The sequence below is a fragment of the Dendrobates tinctorius genome, unplaced genomic scaffold, assembly GCF_039654945.1.
Source record: "Dendrobates tinctorius isolate UK_male_01 unplaced genomic scaffold, ASM3965494v1 ptg000084l, whole genome shotgun sequence".
NCBI lineage: Eukaryota > Metazoa > Chordata > Amphibia > Anura > Dendrobatidae > Dendrobates > Dendrobates tinctorius.
In genome coordinates, this window is record NW_027361752.1 from 50,131,268 (window position 1) to 50,149,240 (window position 17,973).

At 39.9% G+C, this 17,973-nt stretch overlaps 1 protein-coding gene across 1 annotated transcript; it reads left to right on the forward strand.

The window, feature by feature from the left end:
- The first annotated feature begins 921 nt into the window (after window positions 1-921).
- On the forward strand, window positions 922-17,617 carry ETS2 (ETS proto-oncogene 2, transcription factor). Its single transcript, XM_073584682.1, has 10 exons — window positions 922-1,233; window positions 7,255-7,331; window positions 10,268-10,388; window positions 11,680-11,799; window positions 13,050-13,250; window positions 13,454-13,534; window positions 14,197-14,421; window positions 14,520-14,783; window positions 15,119-15,237; window positions 15,822-17,617. The coding sequence occupies exons 2-10, from the start codon at window positions 7,260-7,262 to the stop codon at window positions 16,035-16,037; spliced, it is 1,419 nt and encodes a 472-aa protein (XP_073440783.1). The 5' UTR covers window positions 922-1,233; window positions 7,255-7,259; the 3' UTR covers window positions 16,038-17,617.
- The last annotated feature ends 356 nt before the right edge of the window (window positions 17,618-17,973 follow it).

Below are 17,973 nucleotides of genomic sequence, written 5' to 3' on the forward strand. Positions count from 1 at the left end.
CCATGTTTTCATGTACAAGAAATGAATGAGGCCGAAGACCACTGCAAAACTTTTCCAAAAGTATGAAAAAAAATAAATAAAAAGTTTCGACCTCTCATCTCTTCTCATTTCAAAAATAAAAATAAGCATAGTTGGAAACCAAAAAAAAAAGTATACTAGAATCATTTTGATCTTCATGTTCTCGCTTAATCTGGACGTATGGGATTCATGCAAAGGCGGGGACAGTGAAACCAGCGCTGATTGGCCTCAGAGATTGCGTGACATCATGTGTGTGTGTGTCATGCGATCCATGGGAGAACCGATGCTGAAACCGCGCCACCACCGGTGGTGAGTATAAGTGTTATGATTCTACAAAGGGGAAACAAAAGGATTGATAATAAGTTGTCCAAGTAGTGGACAACCCCTTTAAACTGTCTAACAGAATTAAAGAAAAAAGGAGGGAGGGGTATTTACATAATGTCATTCTGGTACATGATTTTTGAAGTCATTTTCATAACCACAACTATTAAGTATCCAAAAAAATGATTTGTTTGTCGGCAAAGTTTGTGGGTTTTGGGTTTTTTTTATACATCACTTTGGGAAAAAGCATAGCATAAAAAAGTACTCCAACTGAAAACTTAACCACTACATTCTTTTACCAACATTGTGTCATAATCAACACCAAAAAGGCACAAAAAACACCAACTGTGAACACAACCTCATCATGATAGAAAAAAAAAAAAAGAAGAGGAGCAGCAAGATCAATATCTCAAGTGTGCAAATCCACCTTCCCCCCCTTTACACAAGCCCTGAGCAGTGGTGTGAGCTCTCCTGCTGTCCAGGTGATTAGGTTATGACTTTCTGCCTGGAATAATAGGAGCTGATTGTCCTGGGAAGCTGGGCTGCAGCCCTAGGAGTCTTCACACCTGGTGGAGAGTGATAGCAGCAGGGATGGAGGGAGGCCATGAATGAGTGTGTGAGCTCTCCCAGGCTTTTATTCCAGCTGCTGGTGAGGAGGGGTGTGCACCAGAGAACAATGCTCCTCCTCACTGCCTGTGCTTAGAGCTGGACTTCCCCTAGTACAGCCAGATACAGGCAGTACTAGAGCTAGAAGCACACACACTTGGAGGGTCTCCTCCTTCTCTGGGGTCCCCTGGGATATTAGCCACCCCTTGTTCCAGCACACTCTGTGGACTATAACCTAGGAAGCGCTCTCTTACAACTGGGTCTCTTGGACTGGATTTGTTTATTCAGGTAAGAAGATACATTGGATCTATTTGTTTGTTGTTGTGGCTGTTTTATAGTGAAGCCTCCAAGTATCAGCTCTTCTTGATGGACCCAGGTCACCCTTGATTATCTAGGTGGGGGAACTAAAAACTGGTTATGGAGTTGTGTAACTCTCCTAAGCCAACATTGTATGACTTCATATGTTAGTGTGGTGGGCGGCCTGAAATAACTTTGGGTACTTTTCCATTTTAAGTAATTTTGTTGCTCTGCTGTGTCACTATAGTGGTGGTGGGTGTATTATATCTTATTCATTTTAATTCTTGGAATATATATACTTGTTTTTCCTTGTTCACAGTTACATGAAGGTGAAAAATTAAAAAAAAAAAAATATATAAAATAATTTTATTTCTAAAATTTTTCCCCTCCTTCTGTTTCTTATGGGTTCTCATGTCACTTATTGGACAGTCGAGTTTCTTCTTCTGCTTTATTATGTCTTCACTTTAATAGGTGTCTTTATATTTTATTTTTTTAAGGCCCTTTTTTTAGATTCAGCATCTCCATCATATAATATAATTGTACCGGGTTTAGTGTTGTCAGCCCTTTTAGTGATCTGTGCACCTTGTTCTACCTGTTTGTAAAATTCCTCTCACGCCTACGCGGTTTATTAAATTAGTATTTTATTTTACTATGAATGGATTACTCATTGCTTATGGCTACTACATGATTGCCGGTTAGATGGGTGATGAATATTCAACCACTAATGTAGTTGGAGATGATGATAAGCTCTCGGAGTTGGCACATGCCCATGAACAGATTATCTGGTGGACAGTTGTTTAGCTAAAATATATATTTTTGCATTGGAAGAGCCAAATGGGAGTAAAATTAAACTGTTTCAAATGTCTTCGATACATGCCTGATGAAGAGACCTGAGTAGTCTGGAAAGCTTGCAATGTGTTACCATTTTTTCAGATAGCCATTAAAAGGTATCAACTACTGAGGACTCTCAATCCTGAATATTCTATCTAGTAGCTAACCTTTTCTGTATTGGATACATGCAAAACTTTAAGCTTTAGAAGCAGAGAGTTAGACTTTAACTTTGCATGTATCTAATGGAAAAATACAAATTAAAAATCTGTTTTGCTCTTCCAATACAAGGGTGTTACTTTTTTTTTTTTTTTTTAAATAAATAAAAGGGATTAATGTCATATTACAAGAAAGGTACGTCATCGTCTTGCCTTTGAAGAGGGGGCGGGGGGGAGCTAATGGATTCTGAGTGACTTCTAGGACTCCAGGGTCGGATACAATGATGTTTGGTATTGACGTTGATGATCGATTTTTAATGTAAGTTGATGGTACTTATAGTAAATATTCAATCATTACTTTTTTTTTTGTTTGTTTGTTTTTTTTTGGAAGGTTGGGAGGGATCTAAACTAAGAAGTTATATAAGTAATTTCTCTACACATGTCTCGCACATGGATTGTCATTTGTGTCCTTGACCCTACTATGGAAATTGCACAAAAAAAGTCCATAGAAACTATAAATTGTTTCCACAACACTTTGTCACTTCAGACCTTTTTTTTTTTTTTTTTTTTTTTTTTTTTTTCTTCTTGAGGGTGGGGGGTTTCAAGTAAACTTTCAGTTTTGGTTGCTGTGTAAATAATCTCCCCCTAGTCTTGTAAATTAACTAATCTCCAAAAAGAGGATATTTTCTCATTTGTCACATTGTCATGTAAAATGAGGATGGGGGTGTTTTTTGTGTTTTGTTTTTTATTTTTTTGTCAGAACTTTCTGTATACATTGAGTTCTGCACTTTGATAGCAAAGTCTTTGTAGTTTTAAAGACAAAAGAATCTAATTTCGTAGCTGCAGATGTGGGCTTTGATGTGGCAAACCCACCCCCAGTGTTTAAAGTGCAGACCTAGCTTTTAAATTGAAGTCACCAGACAAATTAATTTCAAGGGGGAGAGGGTTTCAAAGGCTTTTGCTGTACTTTTTTTTTTTTTTTTTTTCCCTTACATTGCTATTGCATTTGAAATTCTATAGGCCACATGAATTAACGAACAGTGTGTTTTTTTTTTTTTTGTTTTTGTTTTTTTTTTTTGTTTCTGATTCACTTGTTTGCATTTTTTTATCGTTTTGGTGTGAAACGAAAAAGCAAAGACAAAAATATCGCAGGCTCTGCTGTGTTTCAGGATTAACTCATGAGTTGTAAAATATATATGATAGCCACAAGAAAAACCTTTTGACGTATTTTGACGAAGGATGTGGAACCACAATGGAAACTTAGGTTGCATCAGAAAATAGAACGTCCACGGTACGAAGGCCGGGCATCATAGAGAATAGTGAAGGCTCCTTCTATGTGAAGTGTTTTTCAGAATCTTTTACTTATGTAGCGCCATCATATTGTACGGATATAATTGCTGTCCCCATTGGAGCTCACAAGCTAAATTCCCCATCAGTATGTTTCTTGAGGGTATGAGGACACCCCCGCAAATGCCTTGCAGACTTAGTGTGTTTTTTTTTTTTTTTTTGTTTGTTTTTTAATATTTCAACCCAGGACCCAGCGCTGCAAGGCAGCAGTGCTAACCACTGAGCCAGCATACAGAATTATAAGCTGTTTTTTTTTGTTGTTGTTGTTTTTTTGGTCAGCATTTTTTTTTTTTTTTTTTTCCTTCTCAACTGCATCGCCTTCTCCTTTTTGGCTGGGTGCCAAGTGATGAATGAATCGGTCCGCGTGTGACCTATTGACTACCGTTGACAATGGTGCCGGCCCTGTCCTGTAGGACTTGTGCTCCTTGTAAATCTGAGATCATGAATGGGGCAAGGTGTTGCAGGTAATCGTTGTGGGTGGATCACCGGTCACATGTTGTGAAATGATCTTGCTGTCTGGCCTGTGTACACAAAGGTGCTGCCAGGTTCAGTATCAGGGCTCTGTTGTGTAAATCGGCCCCTACTGGATTACATTTCCTCACTGTTTATGGAGCAAACTTTCATTGTTGATCTGTAAATCTTTTTTTTTTTTTTTTTTTTTTTTTTTATACACCGGCCTTCTAGGTGCGACAACCTAGTGGGAGGCGTAAAATACACCGATTTGTTGTTAAATCTCTCTTGATGAAAGGCACACTTACATTAGATGCACCTGACTTTACTAAATCGCCAGAAAAACAATGTTCAATAAATTTGCAGTATAGTTTTCACCACTTTCTGGCGTAAACTTTAGTAAATGTTGGGGCGCGCTGGCCCCCTCCCCATCCACTTCCGCTCGGCTTTGCCTTTTTATGCGAAAAGTGCAGAAAGTTTTAAAAAGTCCCAACTTAATGGTTTGCACCATAACTTGAAAAGGGTTCTGGTGTAGTTGCATTAACTGGCCACAAGGTGTATGTGGGATTTTGTTTTTTCCTCTTCAGGAAAATCTGCCCCTGGCCGTGTTCACCTGTTCAGTATTTGTGAAAAGTATAGAAACGCGTCACCACTTCTGCATGTATCGCCCACTCCTGAATGTGACCTGATGCACTATTTCAGGTGAGCATCACTGTGGCTGTGTACATTGATCTACAGATGACAAATCTTAGGTGTAGTAGCACTTTAAAGTGTATAAAAAAATATGAACTTATCCTCAATTCAATGGATAGGGGATAACTTGGTAGTCACTTGGGGTCCGTCTGACTGCTTGGAAACCCAGTAATCTATAAGAACAGGAATCCAGCAGTCCCATAGTCAATGAATGGGGCTGAGGTCAAGCATATGCACGATCTCTACACGGGCAGAAAAGGGCCCTTGTGTAAGAACAGTATATGGGCCCTTTTCAGTCCAATAGCTTCCCTTAACTTACAATTCCATCTGTTTTGTAGGAGCGGAGGGGAAGACCCTTACCACTATGGTCCTTGTGCAGAGGTTACTCCCAATAGTATGTCCTTTCCTGCCGGCGAGCCTCTGTAGAGCCAGGATTGTGGGATCACTGGGGGACCCAGCTGTCAGAATCCCTTTAATTAGTAATTAATCTCTATCCTTAGGGGATAATGTGATATTTTGGGAATAACCCTTTAAGTGTTTACAGCTACAATTGCCCATTTTGACATGGGGTGGCACATTTTAATGTTGGTACCAGATTAATTTGTGCCTTGAGGGGCTTCTAGACCTGGGATAGGAAAAAAAAGGCCCTATAGCTTTTTGATACTTTTTTTTTTTTTTGAGTGGATCCTAAAGGAGTATAGTGTATATACCATATAAGTATCGTTCTCCTTCCCTGTGGATGTGCAGATGATGGCGTCTCGCTCAGTACAGCCTAATCCCATTACTGTAAGTAGAGCTTTTCCGCCATACAGTGCGGCCGGCCCTCGGAATGGTTAATAGAATCCTGAGATTCTGAATGAGTTTGTTGCTAGGCAGCCGCCATACATGTGCCATCTGGCCAGTAACATGCTTTCCTGGCACGTGAGGCCTGTGTTGTCTTCCTCTGCTTCTCTGTAGAGGCGCAGAGTTCAGAGCTGAAGCAATTGGGAAGGATTCGTCTCTTATAGCTCTACATCATTCACATGTAGCAGAGCTGAATTTGCACTAGATGAGGCCCTGATGGTGCCGAATGGAAAAACTCATCGCTACTGCGTCTGTTACATTTAAAAAAAAAAAAAAAAAAACTGTTTTTTATTTTTTATGTCTGCGTTGGTTCTTCCGCTGTAGTGTCCATTTAGAAACCACAGTAAAGTACTTCCTCTATCGCCAGAGGAACACACTTCTGAAATATGTAATCACTGATCAGTCGTTGGCTACATAGAAGCTCTTGAGGGAGGATAATTATAATTTGCTATAACTAACCACAGTTGGTTACGATGTCCGGGCAGCGCCGGGCTCTTCAGCTAATATATATACTAGCTGAAGAGCCTGGCGCTGCCTGGGCATAGTAACCAACTGTGGTTAGTTATAACAAATTATAATTATCCTCCATCCCATAGTCCCGTGCCCATGTACCCATCACACATCCGTCATCTTATAGGCCCGTGCCCATATACCCATCATACATCCTCCATCCCATAGTCCTGTGCCCATATACCCATCACACATCCTCCATCCCATAGTCAACCATTATGACATAATGAGCGGCGGGGCTTGCAACCTATGATGACATCAGCGTAGCCATGGCAACCATTATGACATCATAATGAGGGGCGGGGCTTGATGCGCACACACTGTTTCCCCAGTATGTAGATAGGGGCAAAATTGTCTGGTAAATTGGAACGCGTGGGGTTAAAATTTCGCCTCACAACATAGTTTAGGACGCTCTCAGGGTCCAGATGTGCGACTGTGCCAAATTTTGTGGCTGTAGCTGTGACGGTGCGGATGCCTATCCCGGACATACACACTTTGAGATATAGCAGCCATGACTTCTAAGTAAGTTTGCATTTACATATGAAGGAACATGTATCCCAGAAGTGATTCCTCTGGCTTTTAAAGGGGCCACTTGGTGTTTGAATTGATCAGTATTTCTGTAAGATGAATGAGCCCCTTTCCAGTCAACACAATAGGGATGGAAATATGGGGTGATGCAAAACTACAACTGTTGGGTAATGATGGGGGGCTGTAGTGTTGCATCAATTATTGAGCCACTCTTTGAGTAATGTACACGCATGTGTTCACAGTATGAAAATTTTAGACTTTATTTTGCATATTTAAGTGAAAGAAAATAAAAAAAACCCTGTTTTAAGAAAAAGTATCAATTGTCCAGAAACCATGTGAATGAAACCCAGCTGGTGGTTGTTTGCATAGAATGGGTGAGATTTTCGCCGGGTTCCTCCCTATTTGTGACATCAAACTAAGCGCCTTGGGCACTTTAGTGTCTCTTTTAATAAAGAGTGAGTCATGTCGGCGCCTGCGCTCACAGCTGTCGCCTCCAGTGCGTTTTCCCTTTTTTTTGCTGCTTTCTAGTAAATGCAATTTGAGAGACTCCATAATGGACACATCCTCTCCTGTGAGGTAAGACAAGATAGGGAGGGAAAAAATAAAGCAAAAAAAAAAATCAAAAATTTACGGTGGGTTTTCTTTTCATCTACAGATCCAATGACTGAGTTTGAAATCCGAAACATGGATCAGGTGGCTCCGGTTTACAACATGCATCGGGGAATACTGAAGGTAAGGTCCGATCTGGTCAGTTTCGGCATATGATGAAAAACCTGTTTCTTTGAAGTTAAATTTAGGCCTGAAACCTATAGAGCAAGTTTCCTTCTGTTCTGTTCTATCAGATCCTATGGAAGGTGTAATGCAAAAAAAAAAAGTTTCAGAACTATTCTCTTTTATGTCTTTATGGGCCACCTAACCCATCTTTAAAAAAAGAAAAAACTCAATAGTTGTCTGCAGAGCCCATAGGTATGTGACTAAATGCCGCCTTGCAGCTCATATTAGCTGTTTTGTATTTCACGTCACACAAAGGGCTTTGTGTGGTCTGGTATTTGCTAAATTCAGGAATTTCAGGCCACCATTTGACTATATGTTCCCGCAGGTCGGGCTGGTCTTATCTGTTACACAGGCCCGCATATTTGCACACGGTACAGTAGTCCTCCCCACCCAGTCCTTACACTGCAAGGTATGAGTCATGGCTCCTGCAGCCCAACCTGTTTGAGACACACATGAAAATTTTTCTCTTTTTTTTTTTTTTTTTTTTTTTTTTTTTTTTTTTTTTGCACAATTGTTTTGAAAATACAATAATTTTTATTGAAAAGGTTGATCAGAGTTTGAACGTTTCGCAGTTTTCCTTTTTGACAATGGGGGAATTGCAGAACTTTTGCCATTTTTCCTATAAGCTCACTACAAGAGATGCCCTTTTTTTTTTTTTTGACAATCCTCCTGATTGCTGATGATAGCCCCCGCCCCCGCCCCATCAACCTTTAATTAGCAGTAATGTGCAGTAAGTGTTTTATTTCCCAACAGCGCCACCACTGGGGGAAATTGAATGTTGCGCAAATCAATGGAAAGTCTGCCTAATTCAGCACAGGACAAGGCCCTCTCCATTGTTGCTTTCCTCTGAATAATTTATAGGGTTGGCTGCCCTAATGGTTTTTACTAAACCCGATTGCCATTTTAAGGCTTTGGCATCTTTCAATCATATGTTAAAATTAAAGATTTTTTTTTTTCTTAGAAAACTGAGTCCTATCAAGGTTTACATAGAATTGTTTTATCTTGAGGGCAACACCCTTATTAGAACCAGCAGCAATCATCTGTAGCAAGGGTTGAGTTTCCCTGCAGTGCCTCCGCAGAGCGGATGAAGCATTACACAACTGCTACTGAAATCGATAAGTCAGTCGGAGAAAGCTTTAACTACTCCTGGAAATCCTTTTTTGTTAACAAGCGTGAAGACGTGGCCCAGCCGGTCTTTCGCGCCTCTCACCCTCTTCCTGATTGCTGACTACGCAGCAGATTTCTCTAGGCGTGTTCCATCTTCTCCTCTGCAGCTAATGACTATAATGATGAGATTAAAAGGATTTTTATTTTTAGCGCTCGTGTAGCTGTAATGAATAGAGCCTTGTTCATGTGAAGTGTGGGAGCTTACACAATGTGATCTGGAGCATAGAAATGCATGCTCAGGTGACACGGAGCCGGTTCCTGCCGAGCGGTTGTCAGGAGGGCATAATTATAAGTACGGGAGGTGTGCAGTATTATATATATATATATATATATATATTTTTTTTTTATACAAGACACTGCTTATTAGTCCACCAATTACTGCCAGCTCGAAATGTCTCTGTTTAATGACGGAGTTCAGTGACCGCCTTGTATCCCTGGTGTGTGGGAATAATCTGTCTGTAGGCATTTTTTTTTTTTTTTTTCCTGATTTTTAAAGTATACTTTCCATCGAAGTTTTAAGATGGAATTTTTGTGATTTCCAATATGGCTGCCAGTATACCGTATATATCTCTCATGTAGGGATGGTAAACAAGTGCTCCTGGTAGTGTTACTACATCTCCCCACAATTTTACGCGTGCCCTGAAAACGCATTTATTCAGACTGGCCTACCGCCTCAACACAATAACCTAATCTATCCCTGTGTGGCACAGCCAAAAGTTTTACCATAATCATGTTCCCACATTCTTTATTCATCCATTAGCCCTCTGTGTCTGTACTGTTACACACTTAACATTATGGCTGGTCCATACAATCAGGGCAATTGTTACCACTCACCTTTCGTGTCTACCTTTTTCCTCATAGACTGTAAGCTTGCGAGCAGGGCCCTCATTCCTCTTGGTATCTGTTATGATCTATGTGATTATTGTTATGCTGTAATGTCTATCGTCGGTACAAGTCTGAAATGTAAAGTGCTGCGGAATATGTCGGCGCTATAGAAATAAAATTTATTGCTATTTTTCTTATCTCCTTTTACATATGTTCGCTTATATCCAATCTACTCTTGGTTTCTTAATGTCTATGGCTGGCCATATAACTTTCCTGACTCTGATACACATGTCCACTTGGCTAATAATGCTTGTGTTCCTGATAGAAGAAGGAAGTAAGCTGCTACCAGACATCTCTAGGAGCAAGTTATCTCTGACTAGACTTATCAACCAGACAACATCCAACTGTCCCTTCTTTATCTTCCCCCAAAATCTGCCATTTCGACTAGTAATTTGCCATAGTCCAATAGACTTCACAGCCTTCTCCCTACCAACACATGAGATGGTCCACCTTTCATTTTAATGGTTCTCATGGGTATAGTCCACTTTAAAATGTGCAACAAAGCCAATGTTTGTAGCACATTCAATATTCCGTTTTCTTCTTGCATGCCCTGTTTGGCCAGAGTGCGTTTTTATCTCCTTTTGGTGGTTTTGTAAAGTTAAAAAAAAAAAAAGTGACCATCTAGGAAATTTAAGTATTAAAGCCACGTAACCCTATGTGGTCATCGTAACATCAATATCATGCCACCTCTGCTCCAATTCTATTTCTGCTGATCGCCCTCAATCCTTATCTCCCGAGCTGTATGGAAGATCTACAGTAAAGTCATAGATTAACATTCTATGTTTTCATCTTTGCACATGCAAGTCCTCTGTATTAAGATCCTTCTCCTTTCTTGTTCACAGCGGCAGCTGGCGTTTGACAATGTAAACCTGTCAGCATCAATAATCACTGGATTGTACTCCACGTACGATGCTTACGAAGAAGAGCAGGCCGTGCCCACAGGCTTGGACTCCTTATCTCATGGTAAGACTGGCGAGCGTGTGAACCTTGCCCCTTATTTTATGTTGCGTTTTTCTTAGGGGATCGGTCTTTACACTATGCCCCATTGGGTGGCACAACAACACTCCAAACCAACCTCAAAGTGTCAAAAACTGGAATATCCCACGCAATGTATGCCCTTTTATTTTCTTTTTTGGATGGATATAGGAGCTCAAAGAAGTCACTTCATAGGTTTCTTTGTGACTTTGATTCCTAAGGGGCAGATAAAGCATAAAACATAAAATTATTTTTTTTCCCCTCTTCCAAAGCGGTAATTCAGGGCCATTAATTGGATAAAGTCGTAACCCACACTCGCTGTTGATTCTCTGTAGGACCATACTAATATATAATCTAACGAAAACCCACATTTAGGGCAGTTTATTGCACACTCCTCCCATATATACTCTGTGCAGTGTTAGAGATTGACCTATCCTTTAGAATCGGTCATCAATGTCTGATTGGTCGGGGTCCGGCACCCCCGACAATCGGTTGTTTTTGGTGTCGTTTGCTGGAACTACTCAATTGCGGAGATGCTTCGCCTTCTGATGGTGGATGCGGCAGGGTGCTGCACATCTGCCTCCTACTGATTTTAAATAGGCAGATGTGCAGTACCCTGCTGCAACCACCTTCAGAGGACTGAGCAGCTCCGCGATTGAGCAGTTCCGGCCGCCGACATAGAAGTGTTGAACATAGAGGGTGTCGGACCCTGACCAATCCTAAGCATAGGTCTTCAATGATAAATTAGAACACAACCTCTTTAAATGTATTTGTGGGGTGTATCTTCTGTGGCTTAAAGCCCCATCTGAGTTTTATGGGGCCTTCCAACTCTCCTCTAGTCTTTTGTTTCCAGAGACGATGAGCCATGAAAGCTCAGTGGACCCAAGTCCTTCAGTGTCATGGAGAGGAGCAAAAATATTCATACTATCCTAGTTCGGCATCTACTTTGGTTCTCTGTAGCAGCCGGACCAGGGCAGTGCTCACTTCTCCGTCAGCAAACTTTTAGGCTTGTATCGTAGATTCCTGTGCTGCTTACCAGACCTTTAGGACAACATAGGGGAAAAGAGTGGCTGGCTAAAGATTGCCAGCATAGAAGTGAATTACGACGTGGTCCAGCTGCTTTGGAGCACTGAAGTGGACACTGGACAAGGGTAGTTCTAGTCTTTTTGCTCAACTCTAGTTTGGGGACTGAACTGTGGACAGACGGCTCTTTCTCGCATGTGTATGGCTGGCTTAAGATCTCGGCTCTCGACCTTACAGAAAATGTTAATACTTTCAGATTCTGGAAGCTGCGAATTGCCTCTTTTGACCCCGTGCAGCAAGGCCGTTATGAGTCAGGCATTGAAGGCAACATTTAATGGGTTTACAAAGGAACAGCGGCGGCTCTGTATTCCCAACAGTAAGTAGCAATCAAGGGGAAATTTTTGACTTTTTTTCTTCATTTTCTGATATTTCAGTTCTTTCACACCTAACGGCAGTTTCAGTTGCTGCAAGATATTTCCTATTTTTGCTGGCATTATTAAATCAGATTTTTTTTTTTTTTTTTTTTCCTTTTTCTCCTTGTGGAAAATCTCCTTAAGCACTAAGATCTTCCTAAGAATTCATTCTTTACATTAGTAACACTTGTTCACAACTCTCCTCCTTAGTCTTAATGTTACTTCTTCTTTGTCAACGATTTCCAATTTTGGGCTCCTTTTGACAAGTGATCTCATCGGTATTTAGGCCTGTATACGTTACCAGGGGGGAGACAACATCACAGGAATTTCCAGAGGAATGAGATGTACGCTGCCATTGCGCAACATCCAAACATTTTCAGATCCTCGACTTCTCTGCCCGACTTAGTCATCAGTTCACATTTTTCAGAGAGCACGCTTTGTGCAATTTCGCCAGGCTAGATCTATAAACATTAACTTTTATTAACTGAGCCACTGACATTAGGGCAATATATTAAGTATTTATTTAGTATTGGTATGAAGCGCCTCACGCAACCGGTATTTTTATTTATTTTTAAGATTTGCTGCTGGATCCTCATTGATCACCTCGATCTGTGCAGGAACCTGGCAACAAGTGTTCAATTTTGCTGCAGTGCCACTGCAGGGGACCTAGAGTATTACACCTTTTTAAAATTTAAGGGTATGTGCACACGCTGCGGATTCCGCTGCGTTTCCGCAGCGTTTTTGGCCGCTGCGGACCCGCAGCAGTTTTAGCTGCGGTGTACAGTACCATTCAAATTAATGGTAAAAAAAAAAACGCTGTGTAGACGTTGCGGAAAAATCCGCGCGGATTTGCTGCGGTTTTGAAACCGCAGAAAGAATTACATGTCAATTCTTTCTGCGGAATCTGCAGCGGGTTCCTATCTCCACCATTGTGGAGATGGTGAATCCGCAGGACCAAACCGCAGGCAAAACCGCAGATAAAGACCTGCGGTTTTTGCAAAATCCGTGCGGATTAATCCGCAGCGGATTCCGCAGCGTCTGCACACACCCTTATAGATCTTGCGCTGGATGGCCCAATCTGGATAATAAGGGTACCAAATGGAGACCCACCCTCAAAATTCTCTAATTGGGTATTTGAAAATGTGTTTTGTTTTTTTTCCCTTGTAAGTTAAGACACCCATTTTAATGTAGTGCACTTCTTGCTTCTATCTAGATCCGTGGTTGTGGAGTCAGACTCAAGTGTGCCAGTGGCTCTCATGGGCAGTCACTGAATTTTCCTTGGAAAATTTGAATTTTCAGAAATTTATTATGACCGGACAAGATTTATGCAATCTAGGAAAAGAACGATTTTTAGAGCTGGCCCCGGACTTTGTGGGTGACATTCTCTGGGAGCATCTGGAACAAATGATGAAAGGTAATTAGAAGGCCAGATGTGTGAATGCAATGATAGGCCTTCTGGGAATGGCATGGAAATGTTCCTTAGCTATGGAAAGCATTTTCTAATTGCATATCTCAAACTCGTAGATGCCTATCTTAATCTATGTAGATGTGCTGAGATAATGTAAGGGTTGAATAGGAATCTCGGGACTATAAATCATGTTTGTTTTTTACTCTTAGAACAAGAAAAGGTTCAGGATCAATATATTGACAGCTCCAGCCACCACACCAGCTCCCAATGGATAAGCAACGACTCGTTAAGTAAGTAACGTTCTTTGTGCTTGCTATCTTAAAAACTGAAATGATGACCACTTTATTCTTGTAAAATGTATGTTAATAATAACCTAAAAGTAAAAATCTCAACTTGTGCCAAAAATCGCAGACTGTTGGTTAGTGGCACTGTTGGAGCGATGAATCGGTCAACTAGACTTCTTGCTGGCTTTCCATCAAAATTTATTAGTGAATATCTGGTTACTGGTCACCCATCGGTACAAGGAGGGTGTGCAATGGAGAGGTGGCTGCCCATAGCTATTTTTCTATTGATGACACAAATAGAAGGTCCTTTATAACTGGACCTTTGCTGATCATACAACCCAACAAGGATGACCTTACATAAATTTGTGCTTGAGGATGGTTCACTGACACCTAATGACTCCTGTGCACCACCAGATTGATACCAGCTGGGTATTTTTAGTGAACGTTGCACTTCATTTTATTTTTGAGTGAAGGTTTGATGCCAAAATAGCTGTACACGTTATTGAGACCTTTCAATGGTCCAATCATCATCCTATTGATCTCCACCATAGTCCAGTCTCGCCAAACTAAATTGAGGTAGATCAAGAATTCAGTCTTGCTTTTTTTATGGGATTGTTCTGTTCATCTGACTTTTTTTGGTAACGTATATCATTTTGTCTTGATTTTAGGATTTAATATGGAGCCTTTGCATTGTGTATCTCAAGTGCACAGTTACCTGAAAACAGAAATGTATAACGACCTTTGTCCGGTAACTCAGGTCCCAAGTCTCTTACCAGTGAAGCAAGAGTTTCAGAACTATTCATGCATGAAATCCATGGGAAATAATTACTCCTCTCTGAACCACGACTATGGTCAAAGTAATATGAGTGCTCTGCTGAGCTCTCTAACTTCTGGTAAGTATTCATAAAAAATAAGATTTGCATATATATCTTGTCACTCCCACCCCATTTTATTTAAATATTAATATATATATATTTTTTTTTATGTCTAGTAAAATCCATGGACAGGGACTCTGTAGACAGTGGCACAGAAAGCTTTGAAGGCTCAGATTCGATGCTACAGTCATGGACCAGCCAGTCCTCCCTAGTAGACATGCAACGGGTTCCATCCTACGAAAGTTTTGAGGAAGACGCCAGCCAGTCGCTATGTTTAAACAAACCGTCTATGTCCTTTAAAGACTATGTTCAAGACCGAAATGATCCAGTGGAACAGGGCAAACCAGTTATCCCAGCAGCTATTCTAGCTGGTTTCACTGGTAAGATAATACAAACTCATGATCGAAGATCAAATAATAACATTTTCTTATTAATAGTAATTATAGTATAATGTATTTTTGCTAATTCCAACCCTTCCTACCATTCAGAGTTTTTATATTTGCTTGGAAAGTTGGTGACCGATTACTCAACTTATCCATAGGGCTCCGGTTGGCCAACAATTGTTTAATGTTGGCATTCTTTGTTGGCTGGTTGCCTTCTGCCACAAATTAGGAAATCTTCCCAGCATATAAACCTCTGATGGAAGGCTCAGACGTGGAGTATACGCGTTCTTTCATCTTTTTACACAAGTTGAATTTTTAATCTTATGTTATAGGGAGTGGACCAATTCAGCTTTGGCAGTTCTTGTTGGAGTTATTGACCGACAAATCATGTCAACCGTCTATCAGCTGGACCGGGGACGGATGGGAATTCAAGCTCACAGACCCAGATGAGGTTAGTTTTGTCATGATCATATCCAAGAATCCCGAGTCACCAGAGGATAGTCCTTTAAAACGTTAGGTCTTTATTCCATCATAATATAATATCACAATAATTGGAAGTCAAGACAATGTTTCGGCCATATCTGGCCTTTCTCAAAGCCACAAAATAAAGCGATAGATAATAAATCAATGGTGCTTGGGACTTGGACACTGGATTAAGTAAGGTTTGCCATAATCGTCTAATTATTGGATCAGAATACTTATTGCTTTAGCTTAACACTCCACTAATGTTTTGGGCTTTTCATAGCCTAGTTCTTAATTTGGTCAGGGTAGAAAGAAGTTTGGGCTGAGATGAAAACAATATCCTATTGTAGTTTATACTCCTATCAATAAAATCCATCCGATTATCTCATCCCAATATTCTGACACTATGAATGTGAAAGCTGCCAATATATATATATATATATATATATATATATATATATATATATATATATATATATATATATATATATATATATATTTATTCAGAAGTGATGGGTACTATGATAAATTGAAGTCTTTACAAAACCCATTGTAACATATTTTTATTTTCAGGTCGCTCGCCGATGGGGAAAAAGGAAAAACAAACCTAAAATGAACTACGAGAAGCTAAGTAGAGGACTGAGGTACTATTATGATAAGAACATTATTCACAAGACGTCAGGAAAACGCTACGTGTACCGATTTGTCTGCGACCTCCACAATTTGTTAGGGTACACGGCTGAGGAACTGCATGCCATGCTCGGCGTTCAGCCTGACACTGATGAATGAATCAATGAAGATGCTACACCTGAAGCACATAATTGTACTGTGAATAGAATGGGATTTTGGGAACTGTGAGAACAGGAAAAAACCCCGAAAATTTTTTTTTTTTTGGTCATTATTGGACTGTTTAAAGAAGGCCAAAATTATGGAGGAGTCTGAAAGGCAACGCGTTTCATGCTGCCTGAGTCTGTCTTATGTTTTTAATATGTGGCTGTGATTTTTTTTCTTTTTCTTTTTTTTTTTTTTTTTTTTCTTCTCGTACCATTTCAAGCGCATGTAAATATCATGAATTGTAATATTTGCATAATTATTTGTTCCACAAGGGATGTGTGTATATATACATATTTTTCATTTCAGATATATTTTTATGGCACATAGAATGCGCCTCCTCATTTATTATTAATTATTCCCCCACCCAATTTCCCTGGAATCCTCTCCTGGCTTTATAAGCTTTTTGAAACTGCACATTTTTTTTTTTTTTTTTTTGCCATTCCAATGAGTAAGAGTGCAACAAGTCATCCACAGGCTAGTAATGCCATTTGGCTTCTTACAAATCTCAGGAAATTTTTCGGCTTGCAGAATGGCCGTACGTACTGTCTGTAGATGACATGCACAGTTTGTAAAAGTAGCCAAAAAGATAAGCGGGGAGTATCTGTTTTCGATGGCCATATCTGGGATATGGAAGCAGCTTGGCTCCAGTGTTTAAAAAAAAAAAACAAAAAAAAAAAAACATTTAAATGGCCCGATCCTTCTCTGCTCTATTGGTAGAGTAGGAAATTGGAGGATTCGAATGAGTCATCCAAAATGTTTAGGTTTCCAATCTATTACCTTTATTTGTGGATGTTACAATTATTTTTATTGGAAACTCCTTAAAGGGGTTGGCTCCCAGCTTCCTTCTTGCCTGGTGATGATGCACTTCTGATTGACCATTCAGACCAGCGGCATGGTTGTACCGCTGGCCCACACACTCCGATTTTGCAAGCAGAGGCTGCACTGAAGCTCTTTGGCGCAGTGCTTACAAGCTCTATAAGAATTGGCTTCTAAGCTCTACCCTTTTTGCCTGAAGAGACCAGCGGCTGCTGATAGACATTCACATAAGCCACAAACGGTAATCTATAAAAATTACTCCGTTCTTGGAAAAGGTGAGGAATTTTAATAGCAATGTTGTCTTCTGAGTTTTTTGACATGCATTTAGCAATTTTACCCACTTAAGATTAATTCCATTAATACTCTAGTGTTCCCCATTCTTGTATACTGTATATATTGCTTTTACTCAGTTTGGTTGTTTTGATGTTATCTGATTTTACATTATTTGAACACTGTTTTTGTTTTTTATGTTCCTGCCTCCTTTTCATTGATGTGGAGGAATTTTGTGTAGCAGCTATTTTTACTGCAAAATATCTTACTGGATATTGTAATATATATATATATTTTTTTTTTTTTTTTTTCCCCTTTTTGTTTTTAAGAAAGGTGTATTTTATATCTAAAGTGCCTTGTAAACTAAAGCTTATATATATTTCTGTATAAAGTTACTAGAGCAGAAGCAACTTGACAGAATTCTAAATAAACTGTTTTTGGAAAAGCAACTTTGTAATTTTTTTTGTTTTGGGCTTTAATAAAGAAATTTTGAAGGCTATGGTTCGAGCAAACAGCATTTTGGTCTTAAACTGTGCAAATTCTTATATATTTTTATCATTTTGTAAAGTGACAACCCTATATTATACTCAAGAGCTGCACTCACTATTCTGCTGGTGCAGTCACTGTGTACATACATTACATTACTGATCCTGAGTTACATCCTGTATTATACTCCAGAACTGCACTCACTATTCTGCTGGTGCAGTTACTGTGTACATACATTACTGATCCTGAGTTACATCCTGTATTATACTCCAGAGCTGCACTCACTATTCTGCTGGTGCAGTTACTGTGTACATACAGT